The sequence below is a fragment of the Rhinolophus sinicus genome, linkage group LG07 (assembly GCF_036562045.2).
Source record: "Rhinolophus sinicus isolate RSC01 linkage group LG07, ASM3656204v1, whole genome shotgun sequence".
Classification (NCBI taxonomy): Eukaryota; Metazoa; Chordata; class Mammalia; order Chiroptera; family Rhinolophidae; genus Rhinolophus; species Rhinolophus sinicus.
Genome location: NC_133757.1, coordinates 62,849,356 through 62,870,246, shown reverse-complemented (window position 1 = coordinate 62,870,246; position 20,891 = coordinate 62,849,356). Strand labels below are relative to the sequence as shown.

General features: G+C 46.1%; 1 protein-coding gene across 6 annotated transcripts in view; it reads left to right on the top strand.

Moving 5' to 3' along the window:
- ARHGAP22 (Rho GTPase activating protein 22) overlaps window positions 1-20,891 on the top strand; it is a 206,958-nt gene that overhangs the window by 123,810 nt on the left and 62,257 nt on the right. Inside the window, exon 1 of one of the 6 annotated variants that reach the window (XM_074337244.1) lies at window positions 19,439-19,729. The exons of the other annotated variants lie outside the window; for them this stretch is intronic. Within the exon in view, the coding sequence (XP_074193345.1) occupies window positions 19,678-19,729 (52 nt within the window). The 5' untranslated portion in view covers window positions 19,439-19,677. Of the gene's footprint in view, window positions 1-19,438; window positions 19,730-20,891 lie in introns of those variants that run through there. 6 annotated transcript variants of the gene reach the window in all.

Here is a 20,891-nt window from a genome sequence, read left to right as displayed (position 1 = left end):
TGCAATCCCACCAACAGTGCACAAGGGTTCCCTTTTCTCCACATCTTCGCCAATACTTATTGTTTATTGATTTATTGATGATAGAATTCTGACACGTGTGACGTGATATTTTATTATGGTTTTAATTTGCATTTCCCTGATGATTAGTGATGTTGAACGTTTTTTCTTATGTCTAATGGCCATGTATATGTCCTCTTTGGAAAACTATTTATTCAGGTCCTCTGCCCGTTTTTTAATTGGATTGTTTATTTTTATTGGTATTGAGTATTCAGATCTTACACTTAAGTATGAGTTATTTATATATTTTGGATGTTAACCCTTATCAGATGTATCATTGGCAAATATCTTCTCCATTCAGTAGGTTGTCTTTTCATTTTGTTGATGGTTTCCTTTACTCTGCAAAAGCTTTTCAGTGTGATGTAGTCCCATTTATATTTTCTTTTGTTTCCCTTGCCAAGGGAGATAAATCAGAAAAAAAATATCACTAGGAGCAATGTCAGAGAGTTTACTGCCTATTATTTTCTTCCACGAGTTTTATGGTTTCAGATCTTACACTTAAGTCTTTATTCCATTTTGAGTTTTATTCTTGTATATGAAGGAAGAAGGTGGTTCAGTTTATTTATTTATTTATTTTTTTGCCTGTATCTGTCCAGTTTTCCCAACAACTTTTATTGAATAGCCTGTCTTTACCCCCACTGCATGTTCTTGCCTCCTTTGTCATAGATTAAGTGACTATATATGCATTGGTTTATTTCTGGGCTGTCTATGCTGTTCCATTGATCTATGTGTCTGTTTTTTTGCCAGTACCATGCTGTTTTGATTACTATAGCCTTGTAGTATAGTTTGATATCAGGTAGTATGATACCTCCAATTTTGTTCATTTTCTCAAGATTGCTGTGGCTATTTGGAGTCTTTTGTGGTTCCATATAAAATTTAAGATTATTTGCTCTAGTTCTGTGAAAAAAAATGCCATTGATATTTTGATAGGGATTGCAATGAATATTTCGATTGCTTTGGGTAGTATGGACATTTTAACGATGTTAATTCTTCCAATCCATGAGCATGGTATATGCTTGCATTTATTTGTATCTTCTTCAGTTTCTCTCTCCAGGGTCTTATAGTTTTCTGAGTATAGGTCTTTTACCTTCTTGGTTAAATTTATTCCTAGGTATTTTTTTGTTATGCAGTTGTAAATGTGATTGTTTTCTTAATTTCTCTTTCTGACAATTCATTATTGATATAAAAAAATGCAACCGAGTTCTGAATATTAATTTTGCATCTTGCTACTTTACTGAATTCATTTATCAGCTTTCACAGTTTCTTGGTATGGAACCTTTCAGGTTTTCTATATGTAGTATCATGTCATATGCAAATAATGACAGTTTTACTTCTTCCTTTCGAATTTGGATGCCTTTTATTTTATTTATTTATTTATTTATTTTGTCTGATTGCTGTGGCTAGGACTTCCAATACTACTTTGAATAAAAGTGGAGAAAGTGGGCATGCTTGTCTTGTTCCTGACCTTAAGAAGAAACACTCTGAGCTTTTCCCCATTGAGTATAATGTTAGCTGTGGGTTTGTCATACATGGCCTTTATTATGTTGAGGCATGTTCCCTCTATGTCCACTTTGCTAAGAGTTTTTTTTATCATAAATGAATGCTGGCTTTTGTCAAACACTTTGTCTGCATCTATTGATATGATCATATGATTTTTATCTTTTGTTTATGTGATGTATCACGTTAATTGATTTGTGGATATTGAACCAAACTTACATCGCAGGAATAAATCCCACTTGAATATGGTGTATGATCTTTTTAATGTATTGTTTAATTTGGTTTGCCAATACTTTGTGTCTATGTTCATCAGGGATATCAGCCTATAGTTTTTCGTTTTGTAATGTCTTTTCTGGTTTTGGAATGAGGGTAATGCTGGCCTCATAAAACGAGTTTGGGAGCTTTCCCCTTTCCCTCCTCTTGAACTTTTTGGAATAGTTTGAAAAGGATCTCTGCTAATTGTTCTTTGCATGTTTGGTAAAAATCACCTATGAAGCCATCCAGTCTAGGGCTTTTGTTTATTGGGAGTCTTTTGATTACTGATACAATGTCATTAGTAGTAATCGGTCAGTTTAGATTTTGTTTCCTCTTGATTCAGTCTTGGAAGATTATATATTATCCATTTTTTGCAGATTGTCCAATTTGTTGGCATATAATGGTTCAGAATATTTTCGCACAATCCTTTGTATATTTGTGCTGTCAATTGTCACTTCTCTTTCATTTCTGATTTTATTTATTTGGATCCTCTGTCTTTTTTTCTTGATGAGTCTCATTAAAGATTTATCAATTTTGCTTATCTTTTCAAAGAAACAGCTCTTGGTTTCATTGATCTCTTGTATTTTTTTGGTATGTTTCATTGGTTTCTGCTCTGATCTTTATTATTTCATTCCTTCTACTCAATTTGGGCTTTGTTTGCTGTTCTTTTCCCAGTTCCTTTAGATGTAAGTTTCAATCGTTTATTTGAGACTTTTCTTGTTTTTCGAGGTAGGCCAGTATTGCTATGAATTTCCATCTTATCACTGTTTTTGCTATGTCCCATAGCTTTTTGGGTCATTGTGTTTTCATTTTCATTTGTCTCAAGGCATCTTTTGAGTTCTTCCTTGATCTTGTTGCTGACCCATTCATTATTTAGTAGAATGTTATTTAGCCTCTATGTGTTTGTGGTTTTTTTTCTTTCTTGTAATTGATTTCTAGTTTCATACCGTTGTGGTCCAAGAAGATGCTTGATATGATTTCAGTCTTCTTAAATTTATTGAGACTTGTTTTGTGGCCTAATATGTGGTCTATCTTGGAAAATGTTACATGTGCACTTGAAAAGAATGTATATTCTGCTGCTTTGGGATGAAATCCTCTAAAAATATCAATTAAATCCATTGATCTAGTGTGTCATTTAAGGCTGCTGTTTCCTTGTTGATTTTCTTTCTGGTAGATCTGTCCATTGGTGCCAATGGGGTGTTAAAGTCCCCTATGATGCCTCCCTTTATGTTGATCAATACTTGATTTGTATATGTAGTTGCTCCTATGTTGGGTGCATCAGTATTTACAAGGGTTGTATCCTCCTGTTGGGTTTACCCTTTATCATTATATAATGTCCCTCTTTTTCTTTTAGTATAGCCTTTGTTTTAAAGTCTATTTTGTCTGATATAAGTATTGTTACTCCAGCTTATTTTTCATTGCCATTTGCATGAAATATCTCTTTCCATCCCTGATTTTCAGTCTATGTGTGTCTTTTGATCTGAAGTTGGTCTCTTGTACACAGCATATGTATTGTTCTTGTTTTCTTATCCATTCAGCTGCCTTATATCTTGTAATTGGAGCATTTAATCCATTTACAATTAAAGTGATTATTGTTAGATACATAGTTATTGCAATTTTTCATCTTTATGTTCTTTCCCCCCTTTTCTTCTTCTTAAAGAAGCCCCTTTAACATTTGTTGTAACACTTGTTTGATAGTGATGAACTCTGTTAGCTTTTTCTTGTCTGGGAAGCTCTGTATCTCTCCTTCAATTTTAAATGATAGCCTTGCTGGGTAGACTAGTCTTGGTTGCAGGTCATTGTTTTTCATCACTTTGAATATTTCATGCCAATCACTTCTTTCCTACAAAGTTCCTATTAAGTAAGGGGGTGGGGGGTGGGGGGTGGGAGATGAGGGTAAGAGGGATCGAATATATGGTGATGGAAGGAGAACTGACTCTGGGTGATGAACACACAATGGGATTTATAGATGATGTAATACAGAATTGTACACCTGAAATCTATGTAATTTTACTAACAATTGTCACCCCAATACATTTAATAAAATTAAAAAAAAAAACCACACACACAGAGAAACAAATAAACAAAAACGTACCCTGTGGGGGGGAGAAAAAAAAAAGAAATCAACAGACAATCTTACAGGAGCTCCCTTGAAAGTAACTAGCTGCCTTTCTCTTGCTGCTTTTAGGGTTCTCTCTTTGTCTTTAACCTTTGCCATTTTGATTATAATGTGTCTTTGTGTGGGTCTTTTTCAGTTCATCTTTTTTGGGACTCTGGACTTCCTGGGTTTGTATGTCTATTTCCTTTGCCAAGTTAGAAAAGTTTTCAGTTGTTGTTTCTTCAAATAGGTTCTCAATCCCTTGCTTTCTCTCTTTTCCTTCCTATGATGTGAATGTTGTTATGCTTGATGATGTCCCAGAGGTCTCTTACACTCTTTTCATTTTTTAAATTATTTTTTCTTTTTGCTCTTCCAATTGGGTGTTTTATACTACCTTGTCTTCCAAATCGCTAATTTGATCCTCTGCTTCATCTAGTCCGCTGAAAGTCTGCTGGTGATTCCTTCAAGTGCATTTTTCATTTCAGTTATTGTAGTCTTCATGTCTGACTGGTTCTTTTTTACATTTCTATGTCATTTTTTTATGCTTACTATCTCTGTGTTGAAGTTCTCACTGAGTTCATCTATTCTTCCCCTAAGTTCATTGAGTTTCATTATAACCATTGTTTTGAACTCTGTATCTGGCATTTTGCTTGCCTCCATTTCATTTCGTTATTTTTCTGGAGTTTTGTCCTGTTCTTTCATTTGTGGTGGTATTTCTTTGTTTCCTCATTCTGGCTGCCTCTCTGTGTTTGTTTTTATATATTAGGTAGATCTGCTACATCTCTCAGACTTGGCCAGGTGGCCTTATCCAGTAGGTGCCCTATGGGTCCAGTGACACCATCTCCTTGGTCACTTGCAATGGATGCTCCAGGAGTGTCCCTTTTGTGGGTTGTGTGTGACCTTCTGTAATAGTTGAAACTTAATTGCTATTGACACATCAGTGGGTGGGATTTACTCTCAGGCTAACTGGTTGCAGGGTCTGGCCATGTCCACAGCCTATGAGCTGCTGGGAGGGGAGCTTACTCCATGCTGTGGGATTTGCCCCAGTGGGCTTTGGTACCTGTTGAGACCACCCTTTGGGTATGGCACTCGTTGGGCTAATTGGGTCATGCTCTGCTGTGGTCTGAAGCCAACCTCCAAGTATGTTGATTCTGGGACCTCTTGGGAAGGGCTCTGATGCAGGTCCAGGTCAGCCACCGACTGGTAGGGGCTACCTGGTAGGAACTACAAAGTGATCCATGATTGGTCGCTGCCAGTGCTAGACCAAGAGGCACATGGAAAAGGTCACACTGCGAACCAAGGATGGTTGCCACCAGTACCAGGCCTGGGGTAGCTCCACCAAAAGCCCCGGACACTCTGAGGCCTGCTGTCACCTGCTGGCCCCCATAAGCCTGAGCTGCCGATAATGCCTTGTGAGGTATACAAGTTGGGTGAGGCAGGTCTCAGGGAGTCACCATGGTGGGACAAGTGGCATTCACTAGGCTAGATTCTGGTTTGGTGCCAGTGCTGAGCCTGGAGCTACTTAGCAAAAGTCTCAGAGCACACCAAGGCCAGCTGCTACCCACCTCAGGCCCTCAGACCCCTGAGAATTGTCCAGTAAAGAGTGCAGCACAGGCTGGGTTGACTGCTTGCCAAGAAAGTGCCCCCAGTGTTGTATGAGTTGGGTTGTGCAGGTTTCTAGGGAGTCACAAGGATGGAGCAAGTGGAGCTCACCAGGACAATGCAGATTCAGATTTGACCATGTGGGGCAGGGTTTAATACAGGAAAGATGGTGCCCACCTATTGGGTTCATAGGAGAAAGACTCTACACAGGGAAAATGGCAACTGTCTGTCCAGTCCTCGCCTTGAAGCCACACAACTCAGTCTCTCCACATATGTCTCTGATGCCTCTTGGGTCACTGTCCCTCCACTGTTGCCCAGGGTGAGTACCTGTGAGCATGTGAGTCTGTGCAAGGGCCCTTTCAGAGGACATCTGTGTTTTCAACAACCTTCTGTCCCACAAGGATGGTCAGAACCTCACTGTTTTTCACAGCCAGATATTGTGGGGGGTTTTCTTTCCAGCATTGGCACTCCAGGTTGGGAGCCCAGTGTGAGGCTCCTCTGGTGGGGACCTCTGTGACCAAGCTATCCCTTCTGATGCTCATCTGCCCCAGCAGGTGTGGAGCCTGCCCATTTTGTGTCTCTGCCTCTCCTACTAGTCTCAATGTGGTTTTTCTTTATATCCTTAGTTATAAAACTTCTGTTCAACTAGAGTTCAGATGCTTCTTCAGGTTGATTTTTCTATAATTTAGTTGTAATTTTAATGTCATCACTGGAGGTAGAAAGCACAACATTTATCTGTTCTGTCATCTTATATCCTCCCCCGAGGAACTACATCTTTTCATTGATCATGAGTTTTAGGTTTATTTAAAGAAAAAGTTTCTAGTTTGTCTTCATCTTCTTCTGGGTAGGTGGAGATCCCTGTGGGTCACCTAGAACATTTTCCAGATTGTTGTGTTTGAATTCACCTGTTTGAAAAGTCTTTGAATGAGAATAAGGACTCATGTTATGATAGAGGCAACTGGGTTCTATTTCTCCCATGTGTATTATGGAGGAATAGAAAAACACTTTCTGACCAAGTTTTCCTTTAGTTGGTCCAAACTTCTACTGCAGCATATCTTGAGTGTAAATAATTCATGTTTTTAGAAAATATATCACAATAATACCTGTAATTCAGCATTTTTAAAAGCACATTATTCTGGAATACCAGAATGTTAAAAACTGGGTTATAATCACTGAAACACCAGATTTGGAAGTTCTTCTGAAGTTTGGTGACACCTTCCTGGATTCTGAGTGCACAGCTGTCCTTGATGCTTTTCCACTGACTTGAGTGGGAGGAAGCAGAGCTGGGGAGATGGTGGCTGGGAAAGGAGGGAGATCATTAGACTGTGTTAAATAATGTCTTCCTAAAATTGATGCCCACCGGGAACCTCAGAATGTGACCATATTTGGAAACAAAGTCTTTGCCTGTGCAATTCTCTAAGATGATGTCCTATAGGAGTGGGGATGGGGGTGCCTAAATTCAATGAGTGGTATTGTTAGAAAAGGGAAATTTGGATACACAGGAGAGACCAGGTGAAGATGGAGACAGAGACTGGGGTGGAGTAATGCAGCTACAAGCCAAATAATGCCAAGGATTCCCAGCAGCATCAGAAGCTAGTAGAAAGGCCTGGAACGGATCCTTCCCTAGAACCTTCAAAAAGCGAGCATGGCCCTGCCAACACCTTGATTTTGGACTTCTGGCCTCCAGAACTCTGAGAGAACAACTGTCTGTTGTTTCAAGCATCCAGTTTGTGGTAATTTGTTACAGCATCCTAGGAACCTAATGCAGTTGTGAAGCTGCCAGAGTGATTCGCCCTTCACAGTAAGACACTACTTTCACCGAACTTGGGAATCCAGCCCACACTGTTAGTTGCCAACTCCCAGAAGACCTGGCTCACTCCTACCGTCCTCCCCTGGAAGCTCCCCGTCCTCCTGTATCTCCTCTCTGCCCTGCCCCTACTATGGTGTGTCATTCACTTGGCCCATGGCATGGTCTGGTGACGTCCAGTTGCTGGCTGTGGTTGAGTGGGAAGAACCATGTGTCCAAGAGCTGTGAGAGTACAAGCGACTCAGGAAGGAACTGGCTTTTTCCTCGTTCTGTATGCTGCCTCATATTCCTGAGCCTTGTTGCATGATGACAGTAACGACTTTTAGAGGCCTTGGCAGGGATGGCAGGATCCAGCAGTGCCTGGTACGTAGTAGGTACTCAATACGTGTGAGAAACTCCTTTCACCCCAGTGTAGGAATGATCGAGAATACGAGTGGCCTGGAGAGCCAGGCCTTTCCGCACAGGCTTGCAGCAGAACTGGAGCAGGTGGGGCTGGCTGGACACACCTGCAGTGGGCAGCGCCTTCCTCGGGATAGGAAGGTGGGAGCTGCCTATCCTCATCACACGTGCACAGGCCTCGGGCTGAGAAGAGGCATCAGGCAGAGGGCCCTGGTCTGTGGTTTCCTGTGTCTGGCCCAGAGTGGCACTCCACAAATTACTGTCAAAGGAATAATATTGGAAAAGGAAAGAACAATTCACCAGATGTGTCAAAATGCTGTCAGACCAGCCTGTCTCCAGAGAGCCTGTACTGAAGGAATGTGCAGAGCAGAGGGTTCTTTTCTTTCTTTCTTTTTTTTTTATTATTATTTGAGAGAAGCTAAACTTCTTTGTTCTGTGAAGGGTCACTTAAGTGGCACTCTTGGGTATGCAAACGCAGACAAGTAAGCAGCCAGGTGGTCCTTAGGTCAGTTTGTGTAACAAAACCCTTGTGGCTATTGGTGATGGCTCTATGTTTTATTTGTGAGTGGCTCGGCAGAGATTGTGCCCCTCATAGGCTTGCAGCAGACAGGGGATTTGTCGGGATAGTTGGGGTCGAGGAAAAATTGGTGGATTTATTTTCACAAAGAGACCAAGTTTTCTGGAAGGAATGAGATGGACATACCAGCACAGTGTTTTCACACTTTTTTGACAAGAAATAAACATTACATTGCATCCCAGGACCCAGGCACACACTGAAGCAAGTTACATGAAACAGTGCTGTTCCTCCATGAGGTGCCCACTGGCATTTTCTAGTCTACTTGATTCTAGCTCATTTTTAAAAATACTGGCTAAGACACTATGAGTTGATTTCATGACGCCCTAATTGTTTGGAGTCCATAGTCTGAAAAATGCATCTTGGAATTTGGTATTAGTAGATCTGTTGGGTTGACCAAGGCCTGGCTACAGAAAGGGTGCTGAGGCCATAGAAGTAGAAGCCTTGGGGGTCAGTGAACCCTACCTGGTACTGAGAAAGGAAGGAGGTGAGGCACTATGGTCCTTGGGAGTCATCAGATGTTAGAACAGGATCTGACCGGGCCATAGGAGGCCAACTCACCCCTGCAAATTGTGTGTGTGTGTGTGTGTGTGTGTGTGTGTGAGAGAGAGAGAGAGAGAGAGAGAGAGAGAGAGAGAGAGAGAGAGAGAGAGAAAGAGGCATGAGGAGCTTATAGATTCTCTCTCCAAGCAGGAAGTCATGTGCTGGAGGTGCTGTGTGCCCCTGGAGAGACTTGGTCGCCTTCTCCCTCCCCATGGGGATATTTCTGTGGTACCCAGCAGCCCACTACCACACAACTGTAAACTCATTGTCACCACCAAGGCTAGTTTGGGAGGGGCCAGCCCTGTGCCCATCACCCCTGCTGCAGCCAGCACCCTGCGTGAGTGACCAGGTAAGAGACTCAGTCATACCCCAGGCCCTGCCTTATCTGGCAGGGAGCCCTCCAGACTGAGCAGCATGCAAGGGCAGATCGCCCTGGAGAAGTTGCTGCTTCTCCAGCAAAACCATGGAGAACAGGGACTTCACCCATCTCAGCATCTGTGCTTTAGGCACAACCAAGACCAGATTCTGCTCAGCAGGCTGCTGGGCCTCAGGATGGGGCAAAAGTGGCCTGGGCACTTGCCTACGAGCACCAGAAATGGGAAACCAGGTTGTCCTGTGTTTTCTCCATCCACAACGAAGTAGCAGCAGCAAGCACACGTGCTCCATACCTTCCCATGGACTCTGCTGTCACACCTCTGTCCCAGTCCTGCCGTCCACCTGCCCAACACCCCGGGACACAGCTCTACTGAGAAAGGAGAGGCTGTTGGGCACTTACTATGTGTTAAGCTCTTTTCTTAGCTTTTCTTAGTGTCCCAGTTAATCTTCATAGCACTTCAGAAACTTCAGCCCCACTCATTGCTGTCCTGGCATGGAATTAACCCGTGGTCATTTGCAGAATGTGAAAGAATTCACAGACTCTACAAAATGGGAAAGCAAAGAAAGTTTTATTAAAGTTCAGGCAAAGAAAAAAATGCCATGGCAGTGTCTAAAGAAGACAGCTGCCACAGGTTTCTGCTTGAAAGAGAAATGCTGGCAAAAAGGAGTTTGCCAGGGCAGAGTCTGATAGGGACACCTGTCCCGGGTAGTAAGGAGAGAAACACCAGTGGGGAGAGGGGGCAGTGGGGTCGCCAGAGCAGTCTCAGAGTGGACAGCTGCGCTGATCTTTAGGTTAGCTTTTTCTTATATAGCAAAGGGGGAGTTGGTCAGGCAGTTGTGAGGGCTGACATCCTTCCTGGGGTCTGATCTGTTTGAAGATGATATTATCTCTGGACTCCAGACTCAGACTCGGACAGCAACCTGGGACTTTATGCATCACGAGTAAATACTGCAAGGGAGTTGTAAATCGGGTGCCGGTGTCTGGGCGCCTGAGGATTAAGAAATTGCTCTTTTCCAGTTTAGGATTTTGTTAATTAAATAGATTAACAATGTATGGATAGCCTTGAGAAAGGGAACAGAGTTCTTTCGTTAATCAGTGAGGGGAGAAACAAAGAGAGAACAGCTGAATATCAGGGTGGATCTAACTGCAAACTAGTAAGTCCAATTACAGGTGGCTAGATAGCAAGCTGTGCAGTGAGTCAAACTGTAAACTAGCTAAGTCTAATTATGTTATCGATTTACCGAATGTCACCCTTACAATTGTCCATTGAAGCACTGGGGAGCTTTTAACATGGTGGAAACTGAAATTCAATTCAGACAGCTTTGGCATTGGTTTCAGTCAAGACAATATGGTGGCAAAACACAAGCTTGGGCATCAAATGGTCCAGCTGCCCCTCATAGCACCTCATTCGTCTGAACCCGAGTGGCAGCCAAGCCTGGTTCCTTTTCCTTTGGCCATGCAGACAGACTCCACTTGCCAGCCTCCCCACAGTATGACAGGTCACATGACTGAACTCTGGACAATGGAATATGGGTGGGAGTGCCGATATAGGCCCAATCATAGCCTCTAAAACTCCCTAAGATCACCTTGCTCCCTCTTCCCTTATCTGACAAAGCAGATGGAGGTTGCTGAGGTCCTAGGAGGAGCCTGAGTCCCTGAGTGACCATGTGGAGCAGAGCCCCCTCCCCGCTTTTCAGGCTGACCTACCCGTACGTGAGATGGTGACATGATCAAGTGTAGGGACAGAGTTCCAGAGAGCAGTTTCCAGGATCTCGACTACATGTGGAAAGGTGCTGGCTCAGGTAGTAGACGGCCATCAGCTGTAACCAGTTAGCCATTAGCCACTAATATAACTGCCATAGCTACCTTAGCAAGCGTGGATTGCGGATGACACAGCTAGCAAGTGCGGTTAGCAAGCAGATTGCGGGTAGCAAATAGGGTTAGCAAGTGTGGATGGCAGATTGCAGATCGTGTGGATCCTACTTCCTGTGTCTTGCCTGGCCGACAGCGCAACAAGGGTGCAGGAAGACCCCCCTGTTGGGGTGCTGGCGATGTTTGCTTTTGTGTCTCCACCGGCCGCCATCAAGAATATAGTGGTAGGACTCCCCTATCTATGGCTCTGTTGTTGTTCCTTTTCGGCCTCACCATATCCTGCATTCTTGTGCAGGGAGTGGGAGCTGAGTTCCTGCATTATAAAAAGAAAGAATCTTCATAGAGTTAAGCCCCTGAGCTTTTGTAGTTTGTTATAGCAGCAAGCATTAAACTACCGGATTAATTTGCCCGTTTCCTCATCTGTGACATGGGGTTATCAGTACTCAGTCTTAGCATTGTGGTGTCCGTGACATGTAATGTATGTAAATGTATGTATGTAAATCACCAAACCTGGGAGCTGGCACATTGCAAATACTCAAAGACTCACTGGTAACAGGTCATTCCCTTGCACTGTCAGCAGCTGCGGCAACAATGGTGACAATAGCAAGGAGGACTGGTTAACCCTCAGGTCACAGTGCTGTGCCCCCAGTCAAGTGGACCAGGTGCCAGGTGGGCCAGGTTCATGTTAGAGTGGCATGCAGGTATGCTGGGGAGTCTTCAAAGGTGCACAGGTCCATCTATGCAAATGCTTTGCCCACCTGAATTTTTGCTGTAACTGCAAAGCCATGCCATCAGGGCAGTATCTGCAAGTGAACTGCTGAGAGTATGGGGGTCACACATACTGAAAGTGAGAGGTAAGAGTCTCGCTGGAGCCAGACACCCCTCTTCAAATCCTGTGTCTTCTACTTCTTAGCTGTGAGACCCCAGGTATGTCACTCAGCAGCACTGTGCCTCATTTTCCCCATCAGTAAAATGAGAGTTGTAGAAGGGCTTTTGTGGGGATTCATGAGTAAATACATGTAGAGTGCAAAATGCTCAAAGCAGTGCTTGGCGCACAATTGGTGCCCACTATGTGTTGCTCTTATTACTGAGGCAAGTCTCCCAGTTGGTAACTCCTGGTCAAGTCGCTGAGACAGCCTTCCGCCCCTCTAGTGCGCGGAAAGGGCTGATGCCCCCACAGCTGCAGGGAAGTGCCTTGCCTCCCTCCCTCCTGGCGCTGCTGCTGAAGCTGTCCCCATCCCCGGCTGGCAGGAAGTGAGAGTCCTCAGGGCCATGGCTGTGGTCACCTGCTCTCTCCCATGCTGCGTTTCTCCTGGGGGTAGGGGAAAGAAAGGCAGGCAGAAAGAGCAGGTGGGAGCAGGGATGAGAGGAAGACTTGGGGAAAGGACAATGGGCTTTGTAAAATCCCGCTCTGGGCAGTCTGGCTAAGTTCAATGGCTTCAGGCCACATGAACAGCAAGAAAAATGTGGCCCAGGAATTTCGCCCCAATGATTCCCCTTGTCTTTTTCTGTGGGAATTTGGAGCTGCAGACACATTCCTTCCTTGAACAACGTTCACAGCAGCCGAAGACCCATTGGTCTGAGCTGGGGAACCCAGCTAGCTGCATACCCCTAGGGCACTGTCTCCAGTGCTCCCTCCCTGAGGAGTGGACATGGCAGAGTGGGGGGAGGTGGGGGGAGGGGGTGGGAACGGACTCTTGCTGGCAGACATCAGAGCCTGCTCTGTCAGGAACTGACTCTGCCTGGGCACTGCATGCCCCTCTCAAGAGCCAACTGTCCAGAGAGTTTGTGTAGCTGCTTTCCTCCAATCTCACCCAGAAGTGGAAACTAGACATCTTAGAGATGGGAATTTATTTTTTTTCTAAGTACTTCCTAATTTCAGAGGAAACAATTCCCCAATGTTCTACAATTCTTTTAAAACAGAGGGCTGCAAACTATGTAAAGCCCATGGGCCAAGTGTGGCTTACTACCTGCTTTTGTAAATAAAGTTTTATTGAAACACAGCCACACCCATTCATTTATGTATTGTCTGCGGCTGATTTCACAGTATAAGGGCCAAGTTGGGTAGTTGACCGTGTGGCACACAAAGCTTAGCTATGTTTACTCTCTGTCCCTTAGAAAACCTTTACCAACTCCTGATTTAAAATAGAATGTATTACATTCACTTATTTACTTATCCTGTGTTACCGACACAAAGGATTTGAAATGGCTTCTAAAGAGGACATTTAGGATAAAATAAGCACAATAGTAATTTTAAAAATTAAGGACCTGAGAAATGCAAATAAAAGTAGAAAAGCAAAATCAGGAAGCAAAGCACAAATATGAAGGCCTATTTTAGGGCCGTCAACTTATTTACCAAAACCAAACTTTAAATTTTCCCTGAGCTTCCTGGCAGCCAATGGAAAAAGAGAAATCAGACTTGAAGTCTCATTAAGAGAAAGGAAAAAGCATACCGTGTTTCCCCGAAAATAAGACCGGGTCTTATATTAAGTTTTGCTCCAAAAGATGCATTAGGGCTTATGTTCAGGAGATGGCCTCCTGAAAAATCATGCTAGGGCTTATTTTCTGGTTAGGTCCTATTTTCAGGGAAACACGGTATTAGCCTTATGGGATCCATAACCTTTTCCAGCACAAGTAGTGTGGGCTTGCTTCAAACAGACTCTACGTTCCCCAGAGTAACATACTTCATTAAAAAAAAAAAAAAAAAAATCAAAACAATGAGTGTATAAAGTGAGTAATAAATACAGTGCTGTTGATTAGAGATAATATGGGGAAAAGGGTGCAAGTTAACACGTTTAACCAGATATCTAAATCCAAATCAGTTGGCTTTCAATGCACTGTGGTAAAAGTGCACAGAACTTATTTTGAGAGATGGTTGAGAAGCCTCTTTTTTTTGCTTATCACTTTTGTAGGTCTATTTGTTTCCGCGTGAAAACTGAAGTTGACTGGATATAGCCCCAACTTGTCACTAACTCACCTTTCAGTGCCTGACACATAGTAGGCCCTCGAGAAATATTTGATGTGGAATGGATCTAGCCCCTCTGGACCTCAGATTTCCCATGAAAGATGAGGAGGCAGTAGTAAAATGTAGAGGCCCTTTTACTTCCAGAATGTCTGTGTGTCTATGGTGTTGTTCATATGCTTGGCTTTTGGCCAAACTCCTAACACAGGTCAGAGCTATAATGGGAGGAGTGGATGAGGCGGGGGAGCCAGGCCCAGATGGAGACCCTTACCTCCAGGAGGCAGGAGGAAGGGGGCTGCTCAATAGGAAGGTGACCTGTGGTGGGTGAGGCTGCCCAGATTCAAGTACAGGCTCTTTTACCTACCAGCTGAGTGGCTGGGAGCTCACACAACCTGGGCGAGTGTCCACATTCGCATTTGTAAAATGAGCGCGATGACATATCACCATCACGGGGCTGTTATGCAAATTCAATGAGAGGATGCCTGTGTGGTACTAATGCCAGTAAGAAGCAGGCTTGTAGTAGGGGGTCGACAGACACCCTTATCACTCCCACCTTCAAGAAGCTCCCTCTGCCTGGTGCCAGTGCCAACAGGACGCAGACAACAGACAAGCTAACAGAGCAATGAACCTCACGTGGCCTTCCTGCTAGGTGCCCTCCAGCACGGCACAGGGTTTGTCTTTTTACCACGAGTGTCACCTACAGATATGCCTTAGATCCACGGGGCGTTGAATTCATCACCAGGTGCTTTCCCTTCTGCCTCCACATTATCTACCAGAGTCGTTAAGAGCAAGATGGGCTGGTTCCACTCTGAGCTCAGCCATTAATTAGCTGTGTGACCTTGTGTTAAGTATGTCACCTCTCTGTGCCCCAGTATCCTCCTCTTTAAAGTGGAGATAATAATGATACCAGACACATAGGGTTGTTCTCAATTCCAGTGGGATGTCAATCTCTTAACCTTGTACACTGTTCAGGGCCGGACAGTGTTAGCTATTAATATGCATTACTCCCCATGTTTCAGTTTTATTACTGCATAACAATCACCCAGAGCTTAATGACTTGAACATGTTATATGCTCACTATTCCGCCGTGTGAGCAGGGTTGGGCTGTGACAGCTCTGCTCTTAGGTATCAGCTGGAGGACCCACTTCCAGTGCACCCACTTCCTCCGTCACGTGGCTGGAAGAAGCGGTTGCTGGCCTGAGCCTCACCTCTCCATGTGGTTTCTCCACATTGCTAGGTTGGGCTTCCCGGGCACAGCAGTCTCAGGATGACCCCCCTGCTCAGAAGGCAGTGACTTTCCTTGGAAGACAGCAACAGAAGCTGCCAAGCCTTCTTAGGACAAGGGCCCAGAACTGGCCCAGCATCACTTCTGTCACCATCTATTGGTTAAAGCCTGTTACAGGGCAGCCCAGAGTCAAGGGGCCAGAACACAAGGGGCATGAGAGTTGGGAGGTATGGGTCACTGGGGGCCAACCTGCTAGCACATAGCCCCACCTGGTCTCCATCTCTGATCTGCTTATGTCTTTTGCTTCTTAGCTTTCTTCCTGCTCCTGGTCATCCCCTTGCAGTTCCCACTGCACTCCAGCACGAGGCTGACCATCCAGAATCACAGGCTGTGTCATAGCCCCCTACCCGAAACACCCTGTGCTCTGCCCTACCCCAAAAGTCAGCTCCTAAACATAAAAACACTGCTTACTAGAGGACCAGCCCTACTCTATCCCCTGAAGTGCTGGACTCCTCACCTCTCCACCTCAACTCTCACCTCAGAGACCTCTCCTCTGTCACTGGATCACTGTCTCTGGAGCTCCCACGGTGCCCTCCGGGCCTCCCCAGAGCTCAGGCCCTGGGCTTTCTCAGGTATGCAGTTGTGTTCAGTCATCGTGTGGTACATGGATGAATAAATGAATGAAAGAATGAATGAATTACCATCATAGCCCCCAAAGCTACACCTGTGACTAAGATGCCATGTCTCCATTTCTTCCCCTCCCCTGAGTTGCCCAGGACTGAGCTCAGGCCTTGAGATGGTATCATAAGGTTATGGATATGTCTGGGGAAGAGCAACCAAACTCCTGCAGAGGGGTATCAGGCCAGGCCCTGAGTCTCTTAAGGAAATCCTCGAGTGCCCTGGGACGTAGCTGGAAAGGCCAGGATCCCAGCAGTAGCAGTGGCCTCCCTAGAAATAACCCCATATCCTCACTGTCACACTTGGGGTCTCCCAGAGAAATGGAATAAAGCAACAGGAGGTGGAGCTCTGGGTGGCTGGAGGCAACCCCTGCCCCCCACAGCTTTTGTCCTTCCGAGCTCCCCCCGGAGCCTACTGCAGTCACTGCATACACAGCCCCGGGTTCTGGCACTGCTTCCCTGTGGCCTGCAGGATGCCGGCCCTCCAGCTCAGGAAGATGTCCCGGAGGTCCCTACCTCCCCATCACTCTTCTGGAGTGGGATGGCTTGAGCGCAGCTGGAGCCTTGCAACACTGACTCATCCTGACATTTTGGTTCAATTCAAAATGGTTGGGGGTCATGATCAATTCAGGGGACAGAGCTATGTTCAAGAAGTTTGATTTTTCAGGCAAATTCTATGTTCAGTATGTGCTTTGCCAATTGCAGCCTATGGTGAAATGCCATCTGCCCATCCATCCATCCATCCATCCATCCATCCATCCATCCATCCACCGACCCACCCACCCACCCACCATCTATCTTGGTTCTACACTTACTTCATTCATCTTGGACAAGTCTCTTCACCTCCCTGAACTTTAGCTTCTTCCTCTAGTATAAGACAAATCTAATGGCAACTGCCTCATAGGTTTGTCCGGTGGTTAACTGAGAACACAGCATTTGTGAATTGCCTGGCCCATGGTAGGCAGCACATAGTGAACTTTATTTTCTTTCCTTCTTGAGGAATAAACACACAGCTAGAAAACTATAAAAACACAATGTATAATCAGGAATTAAAGTGTGTGAAACCAAAGGCACTAATAGAAGCTCTTGCCTTGCTTTTTGCCTCCTAAACTGCCCTGGGAGTTGCTATTTAAAGCCACTTGGAAAAGTCAAGTATCCCAAAATTATTTGAACAGTTCAGCGAGGGTGCTGACCCTCCATAATAGGCTCATTTGAAATGATCCCGCTTTGCTACTTCCTCTTAGAAAGATAAACAACAGACCACAGTGGCCGCTGTGATGTTTTCTTTTAAATCTTCCTCTCCAAATGTAGGACTTGGCCGTTGGATAATCACCCGGGGGCTCGCTCCCCACACATGCACTCCCAGAATGCAGGAGCCTAGCTTAGAATTCCTGGGGCCTCATTAAGCCCGCTGTGACTAAGTCATCCTGCCTGGTGCTAAAACTGTTTAAAATGACTTGGCAGCAACCAGAAGTCAGGTCTCTCCGCTTTTTCTCAGTTACTCCCTCTTCGTAACCCCCGCCTACGTGTCATGAAGTGAAAATATCTTTCTTTCCGGGTCTAGTGCAGGACAATCCTTCTCTCTCCCCAAAGAAGCCTCACGCTGGTCTTTCTGGAGAGTTAAAGGAGAGGGTGGCAGAAATCTGCCCCACCGTTGTTAATCTCTCCTTTGAATGAGACTTAACTCCTGGGAAAACCTCTTCCCGCTCCAAGTCATTCTATCCTCCCTTCCTCCCCCCAAGCCATTTAACTCTTCTGCTCCTGGCCGCAGGCAGCCTCTGCCTCTGGCCTGGCCTGGCCAAGCTCTCACCCTGGACTACTGCTGTTTCCTAAGATGGGAAGAGGGTGGGTGGAAGGGAGACAATCTCCGTCAAGCCACAGCCCAGTTTCAGGGACAGGAAGAGATCTTAGAAACTAGAGGAATGAGAAAGAACGTGGTATTAAGAACCCCACTCTGTGCCAGACACTTGATCAGAACTCATTTGATTGTTTAATTACACAATAATATATAAATATACCTTCCTTGTAAGAGATTAGACCACTATAAGAACACTTGACACCTACTTTCAATCCATTCTTGTCCCTCACTCTCTTCCCAGAGGGAACCACTCTAGGTTTCCTGTTTTCCTCCCATGTATGTCTCTGGGCCCTGGTGCCCAGAGCAATGCCCAGCACAGAGTGAACACTGGAGGAATATTCTGTGGGTATGTGTTTTACATAAGTGCCATGAATCCATAGATCGCAAGCATTCAGCTCCAGCTCCCTCCTCTGAGATAGGATTTCCGTTTCGGAAAATGCCAGTGTATTTGATCGTCTCTTAACTTGTGAATAGCCTTGTACAGGTTTTCCTGGGCATGTGGGCAAGTATTTCTGTAGGGTACATACTGGGAAATGGAATTGTTTGGTCCCAGGTATGAGCACTTTTACTGTTAATAAGCAGCTCACGTGTTACCTTCCAAAAGTGATCACACCGAAGCGCGCCTTCACGACAAGAGCACCTTTTGCCCAAATCCTAACCAACACTTAATGATGGTGATAGTTCGCACTTACAAAGCACTTAGCAACATGCCAGTTGTGTTCTAAGTTGTGTTCTATATGTATATATCCCTTGAACAAGGTGGGGTTAGGGGAGCCCACCCCGTCCAGTCCAATATTCCAGTATAACTTTTGACTCCCCAGAAACGTAACTACTAATAGCCTACTGATAACAAAAGCCCTACCAATAACATAAACAGTTGATTAACACATATTTTGTATGTCATATGTATTATATGCTGTATCCTTACATTAAGTTAGCTAGAGAAAAGAAAATGTTAAGAAAATCATAAGGAAGAGAAAATACATTTACAGTACTGTATGTATTTAATGAAAAAAATCTATGTATAAGTGGATCTGTGCAAGTGTATATATCTCAACTCATGTAATCTTTGGAAGGGTCCAATGAAGCAGTTCTATTATTTTCTCTGTTTTATAGACGGGGAAACTGAGTGTTCAACTTGATACCAGCAAACCTTTAATTTGTGCTAAACGACATCTGAAATGGTGTTGTTTCCCTCACTTTTCAGGTGAAGAAAGTCTCAGAGGGAAAGTGACTTCCCTGAAATCACGCAGTCCATACGTAGCCCAGGCAGGTTTGGGGATAGCCTGGGCAAACAGTTTTTCCGCAACTGCATAGTTGTAGAATGCAGATGAACTGGGAAAAGGAGAGCAGGGTGGCCCTGGTATACGCTCTGCCAGTCACCCATGAGGTCAGAGGCCGGGGGCGGGGAGGCGCCACGCTTACACAGCGAGGGCATCTTTCTTTCGGGTTTGCGCGGAGGGGTCAGGTCAATGTCGCCCCCACCCCTTGATTGGCTCCCGGGGCAGGGCGGAGGTGGGAGCGGAGACAGCGCTGGCGCCCCCTGGCGGTCCCTCGCTAGCGCGCAGCTCGGCGCCCCCGGGTAACCCGCCGCGGGGAGGGCGCCCGCGAGGACTGGGAGCCGCGCAGGGCCGCCCCGGCGCGCGGAGATAAAAGCGGGCTGGCGGCGCCGCTGGCGCGATCTGCGCGTTCTCCTGTTGATTAGCAGGGTCTGCCCGGAGCTGGGATGCCCGCGGCGCGGGGCCAGGACTGAGCGTGAGGGCGAGGGAGGCCAGGCCGGCAGCTCCGCGCCCGGCTGGGTACTGCCCGCGGGCGAGCCTCCGCCACGCCGCCCGGGGGTGCCGGCAGCAGGCGGCTGGGGGGCCAGCAGCTGCCATGGGGCTGTGCTGCTGCAAGGACTGGAGGGAACACCTGCGAGCGCCCAAAGGTAACTCTCGGTGCGCACGTGCGCCGCGGGCTCGGGACCTCTGCGCTTCGGTGCGGAGCGCGCGCCGCCGGCTCCCTCCAGCTGCGGCTGGGGGCTACTACCTCCTCATCCCGGACTTGTCTGCCAGTTTTCCTGGGCCGCCCGACACCTGCCGCAGCCTTGGAAAGGACTCAGGTCGCGTCTCCGAACTTTGGAGTGCGCATTCGAGGGTTGCTCTTGCTCCGCGGTGCCAGCTGGAGCCTGGGGCCGGGCCCTGGGCGGGAGAGGAGCGGTGTGGGGCGCACAGTGGGCACCCGCTGCAGGTCCGCCAAGTTCACGCTGGGGAGGAGGAGTCCCGGGTGCCCTGCCCCGCCCCGCCCCACACGCAGGTCCTCTGCAGAGGGAGCCGGGCCAGCGCCCGGCGCCGCCTCTGCGGCTTAACCGCCAGGGAGCGGATCCATTCATTCTCATCCGCCTCTGTCACAAACTTGGACCCATGGGCTCTGAGTCAGAGTTTTCCGAAAGTCGCGCCGGAACCTGTGAGGGGAGCTGCTTATGGAATGCAGCGGCTGGGAGAGAGCTCCCAGCCAAGAAACAACGCTGAGGATACCGATAAAGGTCCGGCCTCCTCAGGCAGTGGCCCTTCAGACTTAACCCTTGACTGACTGATACGATCCCTGTTGATTTTGGGGGAACATAGTGGGGCGTCCCTATACTGCAAGCATGCGGCAGCTCTTCCCAAGCTCGCCTGACCCTAAAACTCACCCGCCCCGTCCAGCCTCTTATTAAACATGCAGTTCCGTGGGCCCCACCCTGCCCTGGGTAGGCTCTGGGGAAGAGCCTGTGTAGCTGTGTGTTTAAGGACTTCCTTAAGTGACTGCTGTCACCAGGTGAGTTGGAAAGCCTTGTCTGTAAACTATAAGGTTAAAGCAGGCTTTACCAGAATGGGCACCAAGTCCTGGTTCAAAGTATATTTTGGATACAGATAAATAAAGCGTATGAATGTGTCAAGCATCTTGGACTTTTTTCCAGGTGATAATGATGCCACAAATGTACAGGTTTGTTTCACAAAGGGTTTGAGGTAGGTAGCTTATAGCATGTATAATAAATAAATATGAAAACACTAAACAGGACCCTATATTTAAACAGGACATATGGAGCAAAAAGAGAAAAGCGCCCAGTT